The 21,309-nt window shown below is 38.8% G+C and overlaps 1 protein-coding gene across 4 annotated transcripts in view; it reads right to left on the bottom strand.

The window, feature by feature from the left end:
• The window catches only part of INPP4A (inositol polyphosphate-4-phosphatase type I A), a 108,911-nt gene that overhangs the window by 9,301 nt on the left and 78,301 nt on the right, over window positions 1-21,309 (bottom strand). For 2 of the 4 annotated variants that reach the window (XM_053969744.1, XM_053969745.1), the window contains 11 exons: window positions 20,898-21,081; window positions 19,178-19,396; window positions 17,770-18,040; window positions 14,977-15,009; window positions 12,175-12,347; window positions 10,270-10,393; window positions 9,283-9,409; window positions 8,772-8,912; window positions 7,342-7,439; window positions 4,081-4,193; window positions 3,574-3,728 (listed from right to left, as the gene is read on the bottom strand). In XM_053969744.1, the coding sequence (XP_053825719.1) occupies window positions 3,574-3,728; window positions 4,081-4,193; window positions 7,342-7,439; window positions 8,772-8,912; window positions 9,283-9,409; window positions 10,270-10,393; window positions 12,175-12,347; window positions 14,977-15,009; window positions 17,770-18,040; window positions 19,178-19,396; window positions 20,898-21,081 (1,638 nt within the window). The remainder of the gene's footprint in view (window positions 1-3,573; window positions 3,729-4,080; window positions 4,194-7,341; window positions 7,440-8,771; window positions 8,913-9,282; window positions 9,410-10,269; window positions 10,394-12,174; window positions 12,348-14,976; window positions 15,010-17,769; window positions 18,041-19,177; window positions 19,397-20,897; window positions 21,082-21,309) is intronic. The other 2 variants (XM_053969746.1, XM_053969747.1) reach the window with 1 other exon arrangement.

The raw sequence follows: 21,309 nt of genomic DNA, 5'->3' as shown, positions 1-21,309 counted from the left end.
GAAAGGGCAAAGCACTGCATGGCAGTGAAGAGTGATGGGAAAAGATCTGAGAAAGAGCCCTGTGAGCACCAAAGTCAGTGAAAGAGAGGAGAAAGAGGTGAAGCAGTTCCCCTGCAGTCATGGAGGGGAACTATCCACACTGCAGCCCATGGAGGAGCCATAGTGCAGCAGATGAATATTTACTGAAGGAAACTGGAGACCATGGAGAGCCCATGCAGGAGCAGGTTCATCCTGAAGGACTGCAGCCCATGGGAAGGACGCACACTGGAGTGGAGGAAGAGTGCAAGGAGGAAGGAGCAGAGGACTTATGGACTGGCTGCAAATCCCTGTTCCACATCCACTGTGCATTGCTCAGCATGGGGAGGAGGTAGAGGAGATGAGAAAGAAGCAGTGGAATACTTTGGCCTGGGATAAGAAGGGAGGTGGAGGGCAAGGTTTTTTAATTTTCATCATTATTTCTTAACATCTCCAATCCATTGGCAATAAATTAAAAAAAAAATTCTCTGTTTTGCCAGTTCTGTACCAGTAACTGGCAAGGGATCTCCCTGTCTTTATCTCAACCCATAAGCTTTTTCACATATTTTTCCCCCTGTCCTGTTGGGAGAAGGTAGTGAGCAGCTGGGTGAGCATCTGCCAAGTGGTCTAGCTCAACTCAATATGATTTTATTCTTAAAGCAGGTCAATCAGTGAAGAAATCCAACCAAGCTTTTTATCATAGCTGTTTTATTGCAATGAATGGTCATACTCAGACATGACTCCTAGGACTTTATTATGTAATCCTTTTAGTCAGCACCATGGTGATTTTCCTCACCTCATTTCCAGCTGCTTTTCAAGAGCCCCTATCAGAGATGGCTCTTCTCTGTTGGCTAAATTGCTTGTGTTGCACCTTCCTAATTGATTTCATTTAATGAAAATGAGATGGGCTGCCCAAAACATGTAAAGGATTCTGCAACCCAGGATGATCTTGACTGAAACTGCCTCAGAGCATATTCCCACAAACAGCTCCACTGGCATTTCTGACAAGACAGAAACCTGGTAGGAAGAGGGAGGGCAGGGAGTCAAAGATCTAGTGGGGAGGGTGGGCTGCAGATGGAAGAGGCTACCTGAACCAGCTGGACTTTGACTCTTGTTCTGCCTTTACTGGTCAGGTAGCCATGTCCTCTTAGCTTGGACTTCCAGACATATCATCATGATTTTACTATTTGTGAGCTGGGAGTTACTGTGCATTTGATTTAGGACCAGAAAAGCTGTAACTTATTTACAGAAAATGAGTTTATTGTAATAGGGTATTTGTTTCTAAGGTGAAAGCCACAAACTTTTATCTGTAAATTTCTACAAGAATCTAGAAGAACACTCCATGTTCCCTCCCTGATGTCCCTGCTCATTGAACACAATTATCACAGATACATAATTATCACAAGAAGGGAAGTCCCTGAGGATATGTAAGTGGGAACAAACACCTCTGAAGACCGACATCACATGGAAGAAGATGATGCTTTCTTAATTTTTTCAAGAATGGTATAAGCAAGGACATGTTTCTTCTCTGGAAAGTTGTCAGTAGAGAAGAGATTAAATACTTTGAGTCTCACAAATTACTAGTACTTCTTCTCTGTCCTTCCAAATGCCTCAGAAACTTCAAAAGTCTTCAAGAATGAACGAAACCTTCCTTTTCCAGTACAGTTAAATAAAAGATCCAAGTTAAAAGAACAAAACCCAAGTTTTCTGAATGCCCTGGAAGCAATTTGGATACAATTTGCTACCCTTTCTTATCCTGTATCTGTCATCTAGGTCAGGTCAAACTGTCCAGGCTGGAATGGGATTTGGTGGAGTTGTACTCCTACATATTTGTTCCATAATCCTATCTCTCTCATTAAGCTTTATTAATGCTGTGCCATTGTTCCTGAATAGAACTGACAAATCATTTTGAAAACACAACCAGTAATCCCAAAGAGCAATAAGATATGAGGAAGAGTGATCAGCTTGAAGAATGGTCTAATCATGGTTTTCCTTCTGGACTAGTCAGTATTTGTCCTGCACAATCTCTCTTAGTCAAACATTTAACAAAAGAAAAAGTCATATCCTTCACCTGCCAGAGCAGGCCCTTGATGTTGGTAGAACACTCAAGCTAAAGGTTTTGATTAAATTGGCCCTCTTTCAATATCCCTGTGTAAGTCAACACAAAGCAGTATTTTTCTTGGGTCAGTACTTTATCTGATCCTGTGTTATATTAAATTGGTAGACTGATGTACCCAAACAATGTTATTATTAACCTCTCTCTCTCTATTGTGTCCATGATTGCATTAAAAAACCCAGTGACCCAGTAAAGAATTTGAAGAAAGTAACAAGATTCCCAGTATTTCCCCTACTTAGTTTTATTATTAAATACACAACTATGAAACTGTATAACAGTTTCAGATGTCTACGTCATCAAGTTGCGCAATTTAAATAAAGATGTTTGAAAACCACTTAGTCCATTTTAAGTTAGTAAATTCTCCCTCACAAAGCTGTTTTAAGTTTTGTTTCTAATATCAAGGTTTAAGTAGTTTCTGAGTGCACTTTTCATGTACTGTACTAACTCTGTGACAATGTAGCAAAAAGTGCATCAAAAAACTGAAAATAAAAAAGTCCAGTGCCACCCAATTAGATGTAGGTATAAACCCCCAAATTACTAGTGTAAGAGGCTTCAAGTGTAATTATATGGGACATTTTTCTTCTAGGTAACTGAAGAGTAAGAAAGGGTCAAACAGCAAAAACATACAGAAAGGATAAGAGAATTGAACACTCTAGAGAATTTGGTGAAAAGACACACAGTACAGTACATTCGATAAGAGTGAATGTTGAAAAACAGGACTGAACAGCATTGTTGAACTACATTGATAGACTAAAGCTAGATTTCTTATCCTTTCTTTTGGTATGTGACTTACGGAGTTTTCCAGCAGTGCTTGAAACAAGGCATTGAACAACAGTAAACAGATTTTTTTTTTAAGTACAGTACTTAATTCTGCAAACATCTCTGCTGCTTCAGAATACAGAACATCATTATTTTGATATGACAACAGCACACTGACATGTTGTGATGAAATTTGGTTGCTGTAGTGTGAAACACTCATACTGACATTTCACCCAGTGAGCAGTGTTTCACTGCTAAAGAATACACTGGAAAACCAGTGCAAACTGCAGGTGTCTGTGTTTCAAAGAACAAAAGACAGGTCATCCCTGAGTAATCTCCCTGATCTAGAACTAAGAAACCTAGTGCTATGACAGTTCAGGTAAAGTCATCATTAAATAACTTTCAAAGAAGCACCAGTTTCCTGTTCTGTAAGCTCAGCATTAACGGAAAACATATTTTTACATGCTTGTCTGAAAACTCAATCCCATCTGATATAAATCTGGTAAGAACCAGCTTTAGCATATGCAACTCACATGCACAGGAGGGATGAATTCTAGCAGTCAGTTTTAGTTTCCTGACTTTAGTTTACTTTTTTTTTTCTTTTGATGGAAACAGAGACCACCACTCCACTGCAGTTTGCATGGTTCCTTATTTAGGAATAAGTGATATGGTCAAACTCTTACCTCCTCATACACTCCAGAGCCTGAGTGAAGACCTGTGGAGCCATTCCATGTTCATGCTGTAGGATCAAACACTGCTCCAGGGTGATGGACATGGCAGTCCTATCCTTGGCACTTTTACAGCTCGTAAATCGAACACCATTAAGTCTGCGGCATATCTAGAAATGGGATAGACAACCCATCACTCCTTCAAAAGGCAAAACTTCCTGTCAGAGACAATACCTGTACTTCTCGTCAGAGACACACAAATGTTGTCTAGGGCTTTGATGTCAAAGTTTGGCACGTTTGAGAGATTAGAATTTCATTGTATGAGTTGAGAAGAAAATCTGATACAGAAAATACATTTTATTTCCCCATGTCTCATTCTACAGGAGGTCTAACCTGGCAGCATTTGCAAGCTACATGCAAAAAATGAAGAAATTCAAACATACCAGTAATAAAAAAAGGGCAAATACATATGAATACAGAAAATCAGCTGAACTATGCAGAGATGATTAGATGAATAAATACCTCAGCAGCTTGCCAAAGGATATCAACATTCTTGTTTTTCCTTGCATGAACATTTTGTCCCAGAAATCTTAACAGTTCAGGCAGGCACGTCTGACTACGAGATCGAGGTAGACCTATAAAACAAACAAAACCAACTCCACTTATTCATCTGTATTCAACAGATCTTTTACAAAGTGTTTCTATATGCCTGTTTCAAACACATTTGTGTTTTCTTGAAACTAAAACAATTATTCAAGTTCTGATTTACTTAGTACCATCAACGAAACAAATTCATGCTTAATTAAACTCAATTGGAAATATAAATTCCAGTTATTTAAAACTTCAGGGACTCAGAATTTAATAGCAGTAGAATAAGAGAATGAATAAAGGGAGCAAGATTGGTACAGTGTTTTGGTTTGTGTGTCACAGATGTGACAGGAGAACATGCATGTCTTCAGAGAAACTCTGAAGATAGTTTATATTCTGTGCACATTTTTGATTTTAAATTTGCAAGCTAGTCAGCCTTCAGTTACAAGAAACACCCACCGGACACCACATCGTCATGATCTGTTTATTAATATTTCACTAAGTGGAAATAAAGCAGTTGAAGTTTTTCAGAGTACCTTCAGTACTCATCTTCTGTGTTCAAACTGTTGCACATCATTCTTACATATGTAGCAAGATACTCCAATCAATTACAAGTATTCAACAAGTTCTCTTTTTTGTTGTTTCATTTTTGTTAAAGGAGTAACTACAGAGAACACCAACTAAAGTTGTGACTGAATAAATACAGAGGTGTGCACTCTAAGAGATGACATTGTAACAAAAAGAATCCTACCTGAGTAACACATAAGGCTTTATTTTAGGCCTATTTCTCACAGCAAATGGTATGTTGGACTAACCTGATCTCCTCCTACAGGAAGGTGACCTGCTGAGCAGATGAGGGAAGGCTGTGGACAATGTTTACCTGGACCTTGGCAAAGCCTTTAACACTGCTTCCCACAGCATCCTCCTGGACTAACTGCTCATGGCTTGGTGGGACACACTGTTCACTGGGTAAAACAACCCAGCTGGATGGCCAGGCCCACAGAGTGCTGGTGAATGGTGCTACATCCAGCTGGTGGCTGGTCACTAGTGTGGTTCCCCAGGGCTCAGTTCTGCAGCCAGTCCTGTTTGAAATCCTTATCAATGATCAGGAGGAGGGGATCAAGTGCACCCTCAGTCAGGGGCAGATGGCACCAAGCTGGGTAGCAGTTCTGATCTACTGGAGGGCAGGAAAGCTCTACAGAGGGATCTGGACAGGCTGGATCAATAAGCCAAGGCCACTTTTGTGGGGTTCAGCACAACCAAGTGCCAGGTCCTGCCCTTGGGTCACAACAACCCCAGGCAGTGCTACAGACTGGGGGCAGAGTGGCTGGGAAGCTTCTGGTAGAAAAAGACCTGGGGCTGCTGGTCCACAGCTGTTGAACATGAGCCAGCAGTGTCCAGGTGGCCAAGAAGGCCAATGGCATCCTGGTCTGTATCAGCAATAGTGTGGCCAGCAGGACCAGGGCAGGGATTGTCCCCCTGTACTGGGCACTGGTGAGGCTGGACCTCAAATCCTGTGTTCAGTTCTGGGCCCCCTCACTGTAAGAAGGACATCGAGGTGCTGAAACCTCAGTGGTGTCCAGAGAAGGGCAACAGAGCTGGTGAAGGGTGTGGAGCACAAGTCTTACGAGAAGCAGCTGAGGGAGCTGGGTTTGTTCAGGCAGGAGAAAAGGAGGCTCAGCAGGGACCTTATTGCTCTCTACAACCATCTGAAAGCCAGGAGGGCTCTTCTCCCAGGCAACCAGCACTACAGGACAAGAGAAAATGGCCTCAAGCTGCACCAGGGGAGATTTAGATTGGATGTTGGAAAATTTTATTCACTGAAAGGGTTGTCAAGCACTGGAACAAGCTGCTCAGGGAAGTAGTTGACTCAGCATCCCTGGAGGTATTTAAAAAACATGAAGATGTGGCACTTGGAGAGATGGTTTAGGAGTGCTTTAAGCAATGCTGGGGACAGAGTTGGACTTGATGATCTTAAAGATCTTTTCCAACCTAAACAATTCTACATTTCTATTCTATAATTAACGATACTGTGCCTGTCCTGGTCTGGCCTGCTTGAACTCTACACCTAGAAAGAAAGTAATACCTGTAAACAAAAAGAGGGCACAAGCCATCTCCTCTTTCTAAAGACAAGGTGAGCTAACAGAACAAGGACAAGGAACTGAGACTAATTTATTAGAAATTCTGCAGAATTTAGAATTAATAACACAGGGACATGGACAGTGGAAAGGAGAGGAAGGAACTGAATGGGAGTTATTATTATAAAAGACTAGACAGAGACATGAACAAAATTCAATTTAAACTGGTTAATTTTTGAATCGAACAAGAAAATCTGATGCTAGACTACTATAAAATAAAGAATTAAACTTTGCAGCTAAAATTCCAGAGAATTTATTATGCAGCATTATGAATGCTTGGATGGAGGGAAGCAGGTTGTGCTCTCAGCTGTATCAAAAAAAAAAATTCAGAGTAACTGAACTTGCAATAACACACTTTAACAGACAGAATTCTTACAATCTTGTTTCATGCTGTTGCATTTGTATTTCTGGAATAAAATTGCAACTGTAGGGCACATGAAATAACCTTAGAAGAGGTTTGATTGTAATAATAATGAATTGATTAATTTTCACCATTTTTGTAAATACCACTTATGCCACTGTCTTCTGAAAAAAAACCCCAAGCAGTAACAAGCAAGTAAAAAAACCAGAAAAAATTAATGTAGCTTTTGTCACTCTTCCAGGTTCTCTGTTGTTGGCTGCAGATGCAACAATTACAGGGAAGTGCCAAAGGAAAAGCAGAGGGAAGTGACTGAGTTTCTTCTGTGCAGGTTTTATCATAAGTGCAGGGAGCATCACAAAAAACTGCACATAAAAGTGCTGCTGCTAGAACCTGTCACTTTTACACTTTTACCTTACAACAATCTCACTGCCTAACTGGATGATTATACAGTACAAAGAGCCACTTAGAAAAAGATGCTAAAGTAACATTAAAAAGGAAAGTTAATCAGTCTGAGCTTTAAACCTCTTGAGTTCACTCTACTTTAGTACTAAAGAATTAAAGTTGTATCATTTCTTGGAGGTTAATAAGGCTGGTGTACCACCAACATTTAAAAAACCAACATAAAGCAAACAAATGAAAAAATCAGCCTGAATTGTTCTGTTCAAGCAAATTTGTCATTAATTACAAAATACTTACAATCATCAGGCAAAACTTCCTTGAACTGCTCAAAATATGAATTCAACCTCACTAAGCTTTCCATGTTAATTATTTCTTGCAGTGAGGTGTCTCCAAACCTTTAAAATGAGAAAAAAGGCACAATTAAGCCCAAGGTAAAATGTTTTTCTTTGAAACAACTGCACTTGGCAATGTCTACCAAAAACCAGTTTAAAGATTCATCCCAGGAGTTCCCTAACCATTCAAATGCCAGGTGAAGTGTAACAGAGAACTGTTATGATGACTCATTACAGGGAAAGAAAATATATGAGTATGAGGGTAAAAAGGGAAGGAAGGTATAAGAAAAAATCTTGTAGAAAATAGTATTTAAAATTCTTTGGCTTTCATGTCTCTCTTTCAATATTAAACTCCTACCTGGAAAATTGTTTTACATAAATTTCAACTTTTAATAATGGAGTTATTAGTTTAGTTCATAAACTAATAATAACAACCATATCAGTAGATAGGATGAGAATGCTGACTTGAGGTATGTAAATGAGAAATATGGATCTAAGATTAATAAACCATTAATGTAATAAATATTGTCAACAATGCCCCAATTCATCTTATCTAAATATATCCGCACACACAGATGTACACACAGAGTGCTGACACCTGTGACTGTGCTAGCCATCTTGGGCTTCCTTTGTAGGCAACAGAGGACAACAGTAATTGCTGGAATGCTTTTGTTAGACTTTTTCTCATTGTCCACCACCATGGTGCTCACTCCAGCCTGGTACTGAGGCTGCTGTCACAACATGCATGTGCCTGACTTCACTGGAGTGCTCTGCTGGAGCAGTGCTCTGCCAATGCACTCTTTACAGGATGTGGCCATAACAGAGAGAATCTGCTGGCTCTTCCAGAACTGAGCAGTTTCCCTAGCAAATATAATTACAAAATTATATTTTTCAGTTTTACAACAGCACTGTTGCATTTCATAAATACTGCAAGGGTATGTAAAAACAGAGGTGCACCTTGCCCATTATCCAGGATTTTGACAGTGACCAGGAGAGGGAGTCTCAGGGAGAGTGCAAAACCAAGACAGCAAAAACACAGCAATACCCAGAATGACCTCAGCCTCTAGGGATCTGTCACCCACAGAGGTCTTAAGTCACAAGGAGCACCTGTGTGTTAAATAGCCCTTGATAAATCTCCCATTATAAATCACATCTGAACCACATAAACTTGCACCAGTCTCAAACCTATGAGGTAAGGAGCTTCACAGCTATGTGGCATATAAAGAAGGACCTCCTTTTGTCTGGCATTTGGCAGATTCCCTTAGAACAGTGTTCCCATGTTCGTGTATTGGAGAAACTAAATTGCTGTTACTTATGCAAGAATGCAATTCCACATCAATGCAGCTCCATTGCAGAACTGCCAGCAAGGCTGAGCTTGCCTGACTGGACACCTACTTCTCTGCTAGGGTTTGCTGCTCATTGATTCCCACGTTGAAAAGAACAGGCTGAACCCTCAGTAACATTCCACTTTGAATCTCACGTGGCAACAAATCGAACAAGGCGCTTGGCAGAGGGATCCTCACATTAAATCCATCACTGAAAAGAAATAAACAGCTGTTAGACATAAGGATCAAAAAGCTGCATTCCAAGAATATGTTATTTGTCTAAAGAGGGATAACACCTAGAACATAATATAACCATTAAAAAGCAACCATCAGTCAAAAGTGACTCTGAGGAACTGCCACAACTTGCTTCTAGTCAGAAAGTCTATTCTAGTTCAAAAACAAACCTGCAGCAACCTGTAACCTTGCATTCATATCCTCACGGACATTCACATCAGATCTACCAATCTCCTGACAATGGCTGATTTTGCTCTGCTCATTAATACTGCAGCTCTTCTACAACTTAGGTAGAAAAACCCAAACTTCCCACTCATCAAGAATAAAGTATATTTATTGGTTTTTACCGATTTCCAGTAATGACTGGCAGCATGTCAGTAGATGTATTTGATGTAGCCTGCGTTACTTTAAAGGTTACATTCCTCAAGTCCATGATTCCCAAACTCATGTCCTCCAGCATTGCCAGCTCCTCACCTAAATCCAAGAGGAAAAAGTGAATTGTAATTACTTGCTATGCACAACTTCACTTTGTCAATTTGATGACAACAGGAGGCCATCACTCCATACAGAAGTTCCACAGATGAAGCAGTGCTGCAGCCCCGGCCTCCCCCTTGACATACAGACAATGTCATGGCTGATTTTTTTTATTTTTTCTGATTTTTCAGCAAGTTTAGAAAACACCACTTATCTAGAACAGTCCAGACTACTGTTCTTTAAGTATTTTATATGCTGATTTTCCAAGTTAGGTGATGCTAATAAGTACTTCTCAGCATTGTCAGAGCCAAGATATCCTTTGCACAAGGTATTCTGGATTTGTCCAATAAAACATTTGCTAACCAGTATGCAGGCAGCTTTTGAGACACAAGAGTGAAGCATTTCTGAGTGAAGTACTTTCCCTTTTTATATTCTCTCTTCAGTCTCACATTCAGTCTCTTGTGCTGCAAAACTACAGAAGTTTCAAGAAAATTCAAAAAGTGTATTTTGGGCACAGTTTCTCCCAGCTTACCAGAACTTTTATCCAATTATTTTCTGAAAAAAAAACCCAAAGACCACTGTGATACATTTTAGTCTTTCTTAAATCTTTGACATTATATTATAAAAGAATAGAATGTCACACATTATCTTTTGGAAGCAATTCAAGTAAGTGCGAAGAAATTCAGAGTCGTTAGATAATTAAGTACTTCAGCTATAATCTAGTTTTGCATTCTAGTTTTCGAAATAATTGTGTAGCTGAGCTGCAGATTATCCGAAACACTCAGATCGTGCTGTAGCAAATTTAATGCAGAATTTGCTGACTCAACAGCTAATCCCACCCCCTGGCCCTGTGCCTTTACCATAAGTGCTCAGCAGGCTCTCAAACTGTGCCAGCAAGCCAATGGTGTAGAGTTGTCTTAGAAATCCATCATCATGCAGGCAGTTCCTCAGCTTGATAATGAAACCACAAATGAGAGCTGTCAGCTGTGAGAGAGGAAACAGACAAGAATGAAATGATTCAAAATAAAAAAAGATTCTTCAGCCCCAAACAAAAATGATAGCATGTATAAGAGGTGCAATAAAATCTGTCACACAGATACTCTTTTCCTTTAAACATCTTTTTTTCCTTGCAGCTGAAGACAACCAACTAATGAAAACCCAAAACATTCATAAAATCAGATTCAGGGCATGCTGCCTTCATCTCACAAGCTGCCTCAAAATGGGGCTGCTGTAGATCTCACACCTTCTTGTTTTCTGAACACGATCACTTGTGGTAGGGTCTACAACTTATGAATTACACAAGTTGCTCCTTAGAAAATTGGTTTAGTTTTAGACAGAAAAGCAACACAGCTAGTTCCAGGCCAAGAATTTTGATAGTATGAATAAATTACTGTTTTTCAAAAATGACATTTGAGAAAGCTTAAAAATGAAGTATCTGTTCGCATTATGCAGATTTAAACTCTGGTGTTTCAAGATATTCAGAACAAGATCCTGAAGATCTAGTACTAAGGTCAGTACTATTACCTAAGATTAATACTAGTCTTAATTCACTGTCCACAAAGGAATTTTCCAGGTGATGGCCATATACTATGTATACAGGTGTGTATGACTTTGTTATAGAATTAAACAGAAGAGAATAAAGCTCTGATCTTGATGGGTAAACATATTCAAAGGATTGAATTGAAAAATTATCTGCATTATAAAGTGGGTTTTATATAGGAAAATTCCCTGATTTTATCTCTATGAGGTCACAGAATCAAAGAATCATTAAGGTTGGAAAACACCTCCAAGATCACAAAGTCCAACCCAGCAGCACCACCATGTACACCACTAAACCATTCCCTCAACTGCCATATCCACACATTTTTTTGAACACTTCAGGGATGATGACTCCCCCACTTTCCTAGGCAGCCCACTCCAGGTCTTAACAACCCCTTTCATGAAGAAATTTTTCCTAGTATCTACTCTAAATCTCCCCTGGCACAACTTGAGGACATTTCCTCTCATCCTGTCACTTGCTTTACATTTTTGATATTACATTATGGGACAAAAGCCCTGCCAATGATGTCCAATAAATAAACTGTTTGAAATAAATGAACGAGATAGTGACTTCACAGGAAAGCAGATACATTACAGAAGTATAGTGGGCAGAAGAATTTTTTTTCTGTGGGCAGTGGAAATTTTTTTAGTGCAGCTGTCTGCTACTCAGTGTCTGACACAAGAGATGCCAGCAGGTCCAGAAACAGAACTTCTGGGGAAAAAAACCCAAAAGTAATTTCTCTTCCTGTAGCTGGACTTCTGTCCTTAGGTACCACATGTCCTGCTGGGTTTCTCAATGCAGAAAACAATAAAGTGTAACTGAGGAAGTGCATCTGCTACTCACAGACCTTTCTGCCCCCCTCTCTCACATCTTACTTCTGCTTTGGTTTGGTGGCATTGGAAGGCAAAGGCTGTTTCTGAATACAGCAGTGTATTTTAGTATACTATTATTTTAGTATTTAGTATACTATTATTTTTACTAGTTCTGGAATAATTTTTGTTTTCAATAGTGAATGACTGTATATCCAAGGGGACACCTAATTTATGAATTGTCAAATGCATGTAAGTAACCAGTAAGGACAGGATAGCACAGCTTGTGAGGGGAAATCAGTGTCAAGTGTCTGGGAAGAGATCTGAAAAATTCTAGAAAGTGTAATCTTCTGTATTTCATAGAAACCCCACCAAATGTGGAAGTGAAATCAAATCATGCATATTTGCTTGCTTACAGTCTGGCAGAAGACAACATCCCTGCGATACTGAAGGCTCAGGCAGAGCCCTATTGTCGGGGCACTGTCCTGCATTAATAAAAACACCATGGCTTTCTTGGCCTTGTCGCTCATCATGGCTACGCAGTCAGTGAGTGTGGTCAGCAAGGGATAAAGAGCTTCACTCCATTCACCTGGTTGAAAAAAAAAAAAATTAGCAGCAGTGGAAGCACTTTATTTGAAACAAACACACATTAAGAAGAAACTTCCTGTTGCAAGACAAAATTGTTGATAATTTAGAACTCACTTTATTTTGGCTGGATGGTTATTCCCTGCTCTGTAATAATTAAGTAATCTTACAGTGGGGATATTGCATGAGGAAAATATGGAGAATTTTACTCTGTAAAGCTGTTCAGATTTTCCAGTCCATGTAAAAATTACCAGAATTTGTGCCCACAAAGCAGGCTGTACAATAGCTGATTTGGAAATCATAACAGAAACATGAACAACTATATACAGAAGTGTATATAACTGCATGTTCATGTTCAAACAAACCCTTTCACTGCACACACATGGACAGACAGTAAAGAGTCCACTGTATTACAGAAATAGGGACCATGTGCTTAGCCATTTCTGTCAATGAGATTCCTCCCAAACATCCTGCCTTTTGAATCTCTAGGTTCATAGGTGTATCATTCAATTACTTCACCACCTTACTGATCCTTATTGCACCTCAGTAGGCAAGATGATGCTCATCTCATCTATTTGCAGCTAAGAATAATAAGGTGTGAGGTGAGAAATTAATGTAGGTACTCTTTTAAGTGTTTCCTGTCTCCTGAGCAGTTTTAAAGGCTTTAAGTTAGATAACAAGAAATATTAAACATAGTGAATTAGATAGGAATCATACAGATTGTTGCAAGTACTTTGGAGCTTTTCTTCCACTGAAATACACAAGATATGACCCAGAGGGATTCTGTTCAAGGTCCTGCACAGGAAGCACGCAAGTGAAACTGAGTTGTCCAAGTCCTTCTCTTTTTAAATGACAGGACAATATATTTTATTTTTTAAAAGCATCAGAGCTCACTAACACCATACACACAACTCCCACCCCAGCTGGCTGTAGGAACAAGGCAACATACAGACCAGAACCTGCATGAATGAGACAATTTAAGCCCCTGAAAGTAAATTTTGACTCAGAGGCAGAACTAAGAGTCGGTAATAATAAATGTTCCTTTGATAACCAGCCAAAGAGGGGAACTCTGGAAGTCTGCTAACAGAAACATATCTGGCAAGATCAACAGAACTATCCTTTTGGCTTTTGTTCTATGTGGTAGATAGATAACCTAACAAACTACACAAAGGGGAAGTTGTTTGACTCTGTTTCATTGCCTTAATAAAAGCACAAAACATCGAAAGAACAGGCAAGGAATCACAGCTTGTCTTTTAAATTCTATTAAATATTTTATCTCAAAATTAGTCAGATGCCATAACATGGCCATGTGAACACTTAGAAAGCAAAATACAGATGAAACTAACAGTGTTTCTCTTACTGCATTTAGGAGCTTTTCTTAAGCAAATGAGAATAAAAAGAACTGAAAATATCTTCTAGCACATCATCATCTCATTGACTGTATGTACATACATGTACATAGTTACTAACTCAGCAAAGATTTAAAACTGTAGTGTGTCTGACAGCACTTTATTTTAAAGGTATGTTTATCATTGGTAATCATAAAGTATACTGGTGAAGATAATGAAATTATTAGATGGGTTTTTTCTTCCAACATTCACATAGAAGGCAGGGACTCAACTGGGGTAGTGAGCAAAAATCCTCTGTTCTGTGTATTCTCTTGGTTTAAAATTCTGGCCATGAAAAAACAGACCCTTGTCAGTCTGCAAAGTTCTAAATGATTTTTGAACTTTACTTACTTCACAGAGGTGTCACTTGTGTTCTTTTTTTTTTTTTTTTTTAGCCAATGGCAGTTGTTATTAACAGTAAAATAACAGGAATAAAACAATTTGCACTCCCTTTCTCAAATTAGGTTGAAAAAAGGTAGGGGTGTTGGGAAGACCAATAAGTTCACACTTTTGCTGACTATATACTACTGATCATAAAAAATTAATGTCTTATTAAGAGAACCAAATACATAAAGCTTGTAGGATGTAACGTCCGGTGGGAAATGTTCTTGCTTTTTTTGCCCTAAGGGTCTCTCTTCTCCACAGCAATAAAAATATTATTAAAACAACTGTCCTCCAAGGCCTTGAAAAGATATTTTAGTCTTTTCATATTAAGTACAGAGGGACAAGGACAGAAGAAAGAAGGTTAACACTGGGATGAGACTCTTAAATTCTGTATCCTGAAACATGAGACTTGCAATCCCCAATACTACTTGGTGTGCACCCACACACCCATAACAGAGATTTTCCATCAGCCTTGCTGACTCCTCCATGTTCTGCTTGACTTCTCATTCAGAAAGACCAGCTCAACAGCCCATGTGAAAGGTCATGTCTAAAATGTTAGACTCCCACAGACTTCAATGACATCTGGAAGAGGCCTCAAACCATTGTCACCTACATCAGTTTGCTAAAATACATCAACTGCAGAAATCAGAGGACCTGAACAACTGGTCTCCCGTATCTGGACACGTGAAAGCATCAGATACCCCCAGCACTCTTAGGAAATAACTGTTCAACAGCTTAGATAACTCACGTGGTGTTGTAAAGCACGGCCATTTCAAAATGGTCCATCTTAAAGCAAGGCACTTGTTAACTATGAACAAACCCCTGCAGTTTTCAAGAAGCAGAAGCCATGAATGCACATACCTGGGGCAGATTCTTCCGGAGTAGGGCTGCAATCTGCACAGAAATGGAGGGGCAACATGCATGATTAAGGAGCAGCAACACAGTCTAAATACAAGCAACTCAAATGCTCAGTGCCAGGGTTCTCAAACATTTTCACTGAGTGAAGAGGAGCTAGGCAGAAATACTCTGATGCCCACAGGCATCGAGGGCATGGGCTGTCTCCTCCACTCCATTGTTCTGATCAGAGGAACACCTGGATGGGGACTTGCAGGAAAGCCAGTAGCTGCTAGCTCAGAGGCTCGCTGTGGATCACCAGCAAGTGCACTGTCAAACCCCAGTGATCCACAGGGCACAATTTGAGAACCACTGGTTCACTGCAATTACAGATTAAGCCGGCAGTAAGGCTGCTAAACAGAAGAGCAAAAGATCAGCAGTAAGTTCAATGCACTTAACAGAAAATGACATTAAGGCACCCACAATGTAAGAGTAATAAAAAACCAGTACTTTGCTACTTTAGTCAAAATTCCATTATGCAATTTCTGAGATAATTAACAGAAACATTAGAACACATATTAAGGGCTGAAACCCCACTAGAGTAGTCTGTGAGTATTCCATACTCACTTCAGTGGGAGGATCAAGCTGTCAGATGAAAACATACTACAGGTCAATGCTAACAATAAAAAAATAACATAAGCCCTGTTATAGCAAATCCTGCATTCATGAAAAGTAGTTTGCGAAGCTAACAGGATTTAAGCTTCTGTTGTTTATATCTAGATTCACTAGTCAATGAATTATAAATCTGAACATAACAACATAAAATATAAAATTCAATAGTGTGCATCAGGACAATCATCTCAGCTAGATAATCAGAAAAAAACCTCTCAGTAAATTAAAATCAGTCATGTTCACTAAAGAAACTATATGTCCCCATGTGATTTTAGTAATGAATATCTAAGCCAATAACCTAAGTATGTTTGAAAATACTTTTTTGAAGTTTCCCTTCTACTACTTCAGGCAGTATTTTCTTCCACAAACATTCATTCCTAGAGAGATCCTTCAATAAAATTTTACAGTCCCTCTCTTACCAATTCTGGAACTATCTTGCTTGGCTTGGTTTTACATTGCTTTCAAAATAATTTTTGCCTGCTCTCTGCTCATTTATTCAAAACTCAGAATTACTAACAGGAAAAATTTAATTCTTTCAATACACAAAACCAAAAATGTTATGATTCTGAACTTAGAGAAAGGACCTTCCTTGCCCTTCACTTCTGCCCCAGATTCTGTCGGTTAAACAGAAGGATTTTTTTTTCCTATTTTGGAGGGACAACTGGGAAAAGTTGCATAAATTCTTTGTACTAAAAAAAAATCGTTGGTAGGGTCCCACAGCCAATTCCACTTTTATGTGTTCTAAGTGTCAAGATCCAAAGCAGTTTAAAAGATCCACTGAAAATGGTAGAAAAATATTGTTCTAAGGTGCTTTCAGCATCCAGTTGTCTTGGGAAAAGTTTCTGATAACACTCAACACAGATTTTTCCTGTGAATTTTTAATATTAAAAATCCTCAACATTTAATCATTTATGTGAATGTGCATTGAAGGTTACTGATTAAACTTACATGTAAATACATATAAAACTTTGTGTAAACTAGCTAGCAAACAAAAACATTTATAGGTATCAAACCAGTAGAAGAAATTTAGTCAGAGATTAATGAAACAAGAACCTACAAGAGCCTGTTTTTTAATAATACAGAAAAATGTCAGTCTAATCCAGAAAAACATGGTTCTCTAAGACACTAAATAAACTATAGGTAACATGCAAAGCTACACAAAAAATATATTAACATTTATTTTCACTTCCTTTTTGCCTTTTTTTCTTAAGGCACTGCCTTCCACTGCAACACTAACAATGCAATGGACATGAAGTCACAGACACACATAAGGGACAAAGGGCCATCAAACAAGAAGACAGAACAGGACAAAGGAAATGAGAAAACAGACCAGGCTTTTTAGAGCTTCACTTTGCCCACCTGCACTATTAAGTGGCCAAATCAGAGGGACCACAGGCAAAGAATGCGAGAATAAATCAAGTACATAAGTAAATGAAATAATTCTGAAATTCACAGCTGCCAAACTGTCAGTCTAAACTGATAAGGGTTTATTTCATTCACATGCTCACAACTTTACACTGAGTTCAATACAGCACTCACTTGAGTTTAATTTTTGAATGGATTATTCAACTAAGAACTTGCACTGCCAATTCCTACATTCCAGCTACAAGAAGTCTAAATAATTGAGTGCCTCAGCACCAAAATTTGGGTCAAAATTTGCTTTGAACTCTGTTAGGTTCATCTACATTGAGCTCAATCTAATGGGACTGCTTGGGGTCCTCTCTCATGCTTTAGCAGTCCAGCTGGGACTATCAGTTTTTCAGTAGTTCCTGCACTTCTCTCATGTTTTATTTACCTGTAATAAGCTTTGATTGCTGCAAAGAAGCTGAAGCCAACAGGAAATCTACCAGAGGTGGTGTCTATCAATGTGGTGGTGTTGTCACCCATACAACTGTTTTATCAGCTTAAAACACACAGAGTGAAAACCAAGTGCCACTACCATCAATGGATTTGACAATGATTTCAGTGGGACCAGGATTTCAAAATAAGTAATGGGCTTAGCAGCTCCCACTACACCAACAGCTCTTTCTGCCTGACATCATGGCTTAACACCACCACTGAGCTCAAAACACATGGAGGGGAGGCTTAGGAATGATGCCAGCACACAGGGAGAGAGCAGCAGTGAGAAGCAGTGTCTGGCATACGCACTTGTCTCGAGAGAATGGCATGCACAGGATGGTGTGGATGAAGATGGTGGTGAGGATGATGAAGGTGGTGAGGATGATGAGGTCTCATTTAAATCTTCTGGATTTATCCAGTAGGCACGACTGTCCCGATTACCTTTCTTACTAGTACTGCTGACGTCACACTGGAAAACGTCTTCACAGCTGTCACTTTGCAGGCGCTCCTTCTGGAGAAGTTTGTCCACTCGCTGTATGATACACTCCAGACTTTTGTCAACATTCAACCAAACTTTCTCCTGAAAAGAAAACATTTCTTTCTCAGTTTAAAACCAAAAGAGACACTGGGTAACAAATCCCTTGGTGATGCATTTCCTCCTGTGATTCTAGACACAATTCCTCTGCAAACTTTCCTCTGGGCTATTGTGGTTGCATGCGCACACACACGAATTATGGGTATATAAATAACGTATACCAGGATGTCAACAATATCTAGTGACATGACTTGTGTGGTAAATTTCAAAGTTATTTTCTGTGTAAGCTTGCCAAACAATTTTAAGTTCTTCTTCCTGCCCTATTATTCCAATTTCTAGCTGGCACTATTGTTTACTCTTGAAATTCATATTTGACATAATAATTGTACATAATCACACATATTTTTTTTCTCTGTAACTCAGTGAACAACAGATAAAATTACTGTATTATAGTCATGTCTAAATACTGAATTATCTTTATTTGTATCTTATTACTGTGACTTTGACTGTAAGTCAAAGTATGCCAAAATAATTACAACTAGCAAGGATTAATTTTCAAAATTAATTGAATCTCTTTTAAAAGTGGGCATTTCCCAATATTAATAATGGCTTTAATTATATCTTGACTATTTGCGTGATTTAGTTACCTTCAGCTTATTTAACACAATTACAGAATTTACAGTCCAATTCTCATTTTGATTGGCAGTGTGGTAGAGAAAATCATTTAAATATTTAGTGCAAACAGTTTTAAAATGCTGGTCATAATCAAAACAGTGATTGACTGCAAGTTCTAAATGTTTATGGGAGTATTTCTGTAAGAGGAAGGCTAAATTGCATAGCTAGCACCCACAAAATACACTTTATTTGGGAAAGTGCAAAAGCCCATTGTAGTGTGGTCGGTTTTTCACTTGAAAAGCTATTTACTTTCCCTTGGACCTCACCTTAAAAATGCTATGCACCTACTCTAACAGTTTCCAGTGTTTAGGAGACCCAGAAATACTTATTAAAGCCTGCTTGTATTCCCATGCCAAAGAGTAACTGCCTGCAGGATAGAGACACCTTTGCCAGCTGACCAATACCTCCTACATACTCATCTTATGCATATCTGGTGAGCAGCTACAGATCTTATTAAAAAAGAAATAAAAAGAACAAAGGATTCATCGCTCCACTGTGCAAACATACCCATTCCTCTTCATGCCAGTCCACCTGCAGAGAAGATCGGCTATTTCTTCCAGTCCATCTGGCCACAAGTGTATCTTGATCATTCCTTAGCATCACTTGTTCCCCTTCTCCAGAGGTTGGAGATGCTTTTGAAGCTATATAATCTGGCCTTGCAGCATTCAGTCCATGTATTGAATTTGCCAACAGCTTGCAGTCACAAACTGTGACAAGTTGCCGGGTCTAAAAAGCAAAAAAGCCCCACATTTTGAAAACTTTTAATTATTCCATACACAATTTATACTGCATTTTTTTTTCAAGAAAGAAAAAAAAAAAGAAGCAGTATTATGTTAAAGAAACTATTGCTTGAACGTGCCTTTAGAATACCCTTACAGAATGACCTTAAAAAATAGCATAGGATCACAAAACATCAATTATGCATTTCCAAAGTCTGTACTATTATATTAGATTTGTAATTATTGAAAATTTCACTGAGGAATGTGCAATTCATCTTTATTTGCACTTCAGTCTCCATTTGACGAAAGCTTAGAACAATGTGCAGACATGTGCAGTGTTTGAGCACTGGAACAGGCTCCCCAGGGAAGTGGTCACAGCACCAAGCCTGACAGAGTTCAACAAGTGTTTGGACAATGCTCTCAGGCACATGGTGTGAGTCTGGGAGTGCAGGACCAGGATGATCCTGATTAGTCCCTTCCAACTCACTATGTTCTGTATTAAATTATTTTTATACCCTACACAACAGTTGCCACACCAGAAGGATCAGGTTTCACCCCAATTATCCTGTCTGAAATCATAACAAGGCTTAAGAGGAGGGCTGAAGGTATAACCCATTAATCAATGCAATTTGTTCCCTGTCTTGTTTAGCCATGTTGTATTAAAGGATTTCTGTAAGCCATATGAATATGAAAATTATGTGGTCTGTGTGTCTACTAAAAAAACAACAAACAAGACATTAATATGTTATATATATATACATAATCCAGTTGTAGATAACCCCAAAGAACAATTGTACACATTTACACAAAGAACAATTGTATTCATTTAGAAAGAGTATTATAATAAAGAATACATTTACATGAGCTCCTATTATACAAAGTTGTTTGTGTATCCCTTCCACTGGGACAATTTATGGTAAGTTGATTGGCCACTACTGCTGTTTAGAGCCTTCAGATCTGCTTCAAGGACAGAAGAGGTCAGTAAAACTGTATTTGGGTTTTTTCTCCCTGTAAGATTGTGTCCAGTCTGTTTTTTGTTAGCAGACATCACAAAATAACTGGTTTACATCACTATAATTCAAGCAAAGGCTATGTCACCATTATTCCTTATTTCACCAGTGGAAAAATACAGAATTGTTTCATTAACTTTCACACAGTTGCTGCTGCTTGACAGATGACTCAGAACATTAAAAAATCCCAGGTGGTTATGGAGAAAAGGATATAAAAGAAAGTGAAGAATGCATATTACTGCAATGTGATGAATGAATAGAGGGAATCCGAGGACACTGCACTTTCAAGAGGAGGTGAAGGCAAGAGTGTCCAAAGTAGGAGATAACATAAACACAAACAGGAACTTTTAAAGGCTGATATAATCTTTGTTTAGGTCTGTGCATGCTACAACACACTACAGAAAAAGGTAAGACAGATGTTTCAAGAAAACCTACTAAAAGTACAGACAGGACAAACAATACACTGTGCTTCAGCAGGGAAATGAATTATTCTCCTACCTTATCTGCTAGGATGGCAAGTGTTCTTTCAAGGCCATTAGCTGATCTATCCTTGGCAGCTCTTGAGAGCCTTTCTGCATAGTAACTGACTTGCGTTTTCAGGGTGTTGATTTGTGCAATAATTTCCTTTGCTCTAACAATGTCCTGTGGGATGTATATTATAGACTGGGAACCTGTTGAAGTGCTGAAAAAGAAAGACTGATTTTAGGGGGGAAATTGATCTAGAAGTACACACGTTACAGTGGCATGCTGGGGAATTAATGGCAGACAACAAGAATGTACCTAAACTAGTGATCAACAGCGAAAGTCCAATGGGCAATTGCACAGCAGGAACATGATCCTAGAGACTTCTCTGCCTTTACTAAAAGTATTCAGATGCAGATTTACTAATCCCTAATACCAAGGGGCTGTG

Source organism: Vidua macroura, chromosome 2 (assembly GCF_024509145.1).
Source record: "Vidua macroura isolate BioBank_ID:100142 chromosome 2, ASM2450914v1, whole genome shotgun sequence".
NCBI lineage: Eukaryota > Metazoa > Chordata > Aves > Passeriformes > Viduidae > Vidua > Vidua macroura.
Note: the sequence above shows the minus strand (reverse complement) of the source record. Positions and strands in the feature narration are given on the sequence as shown.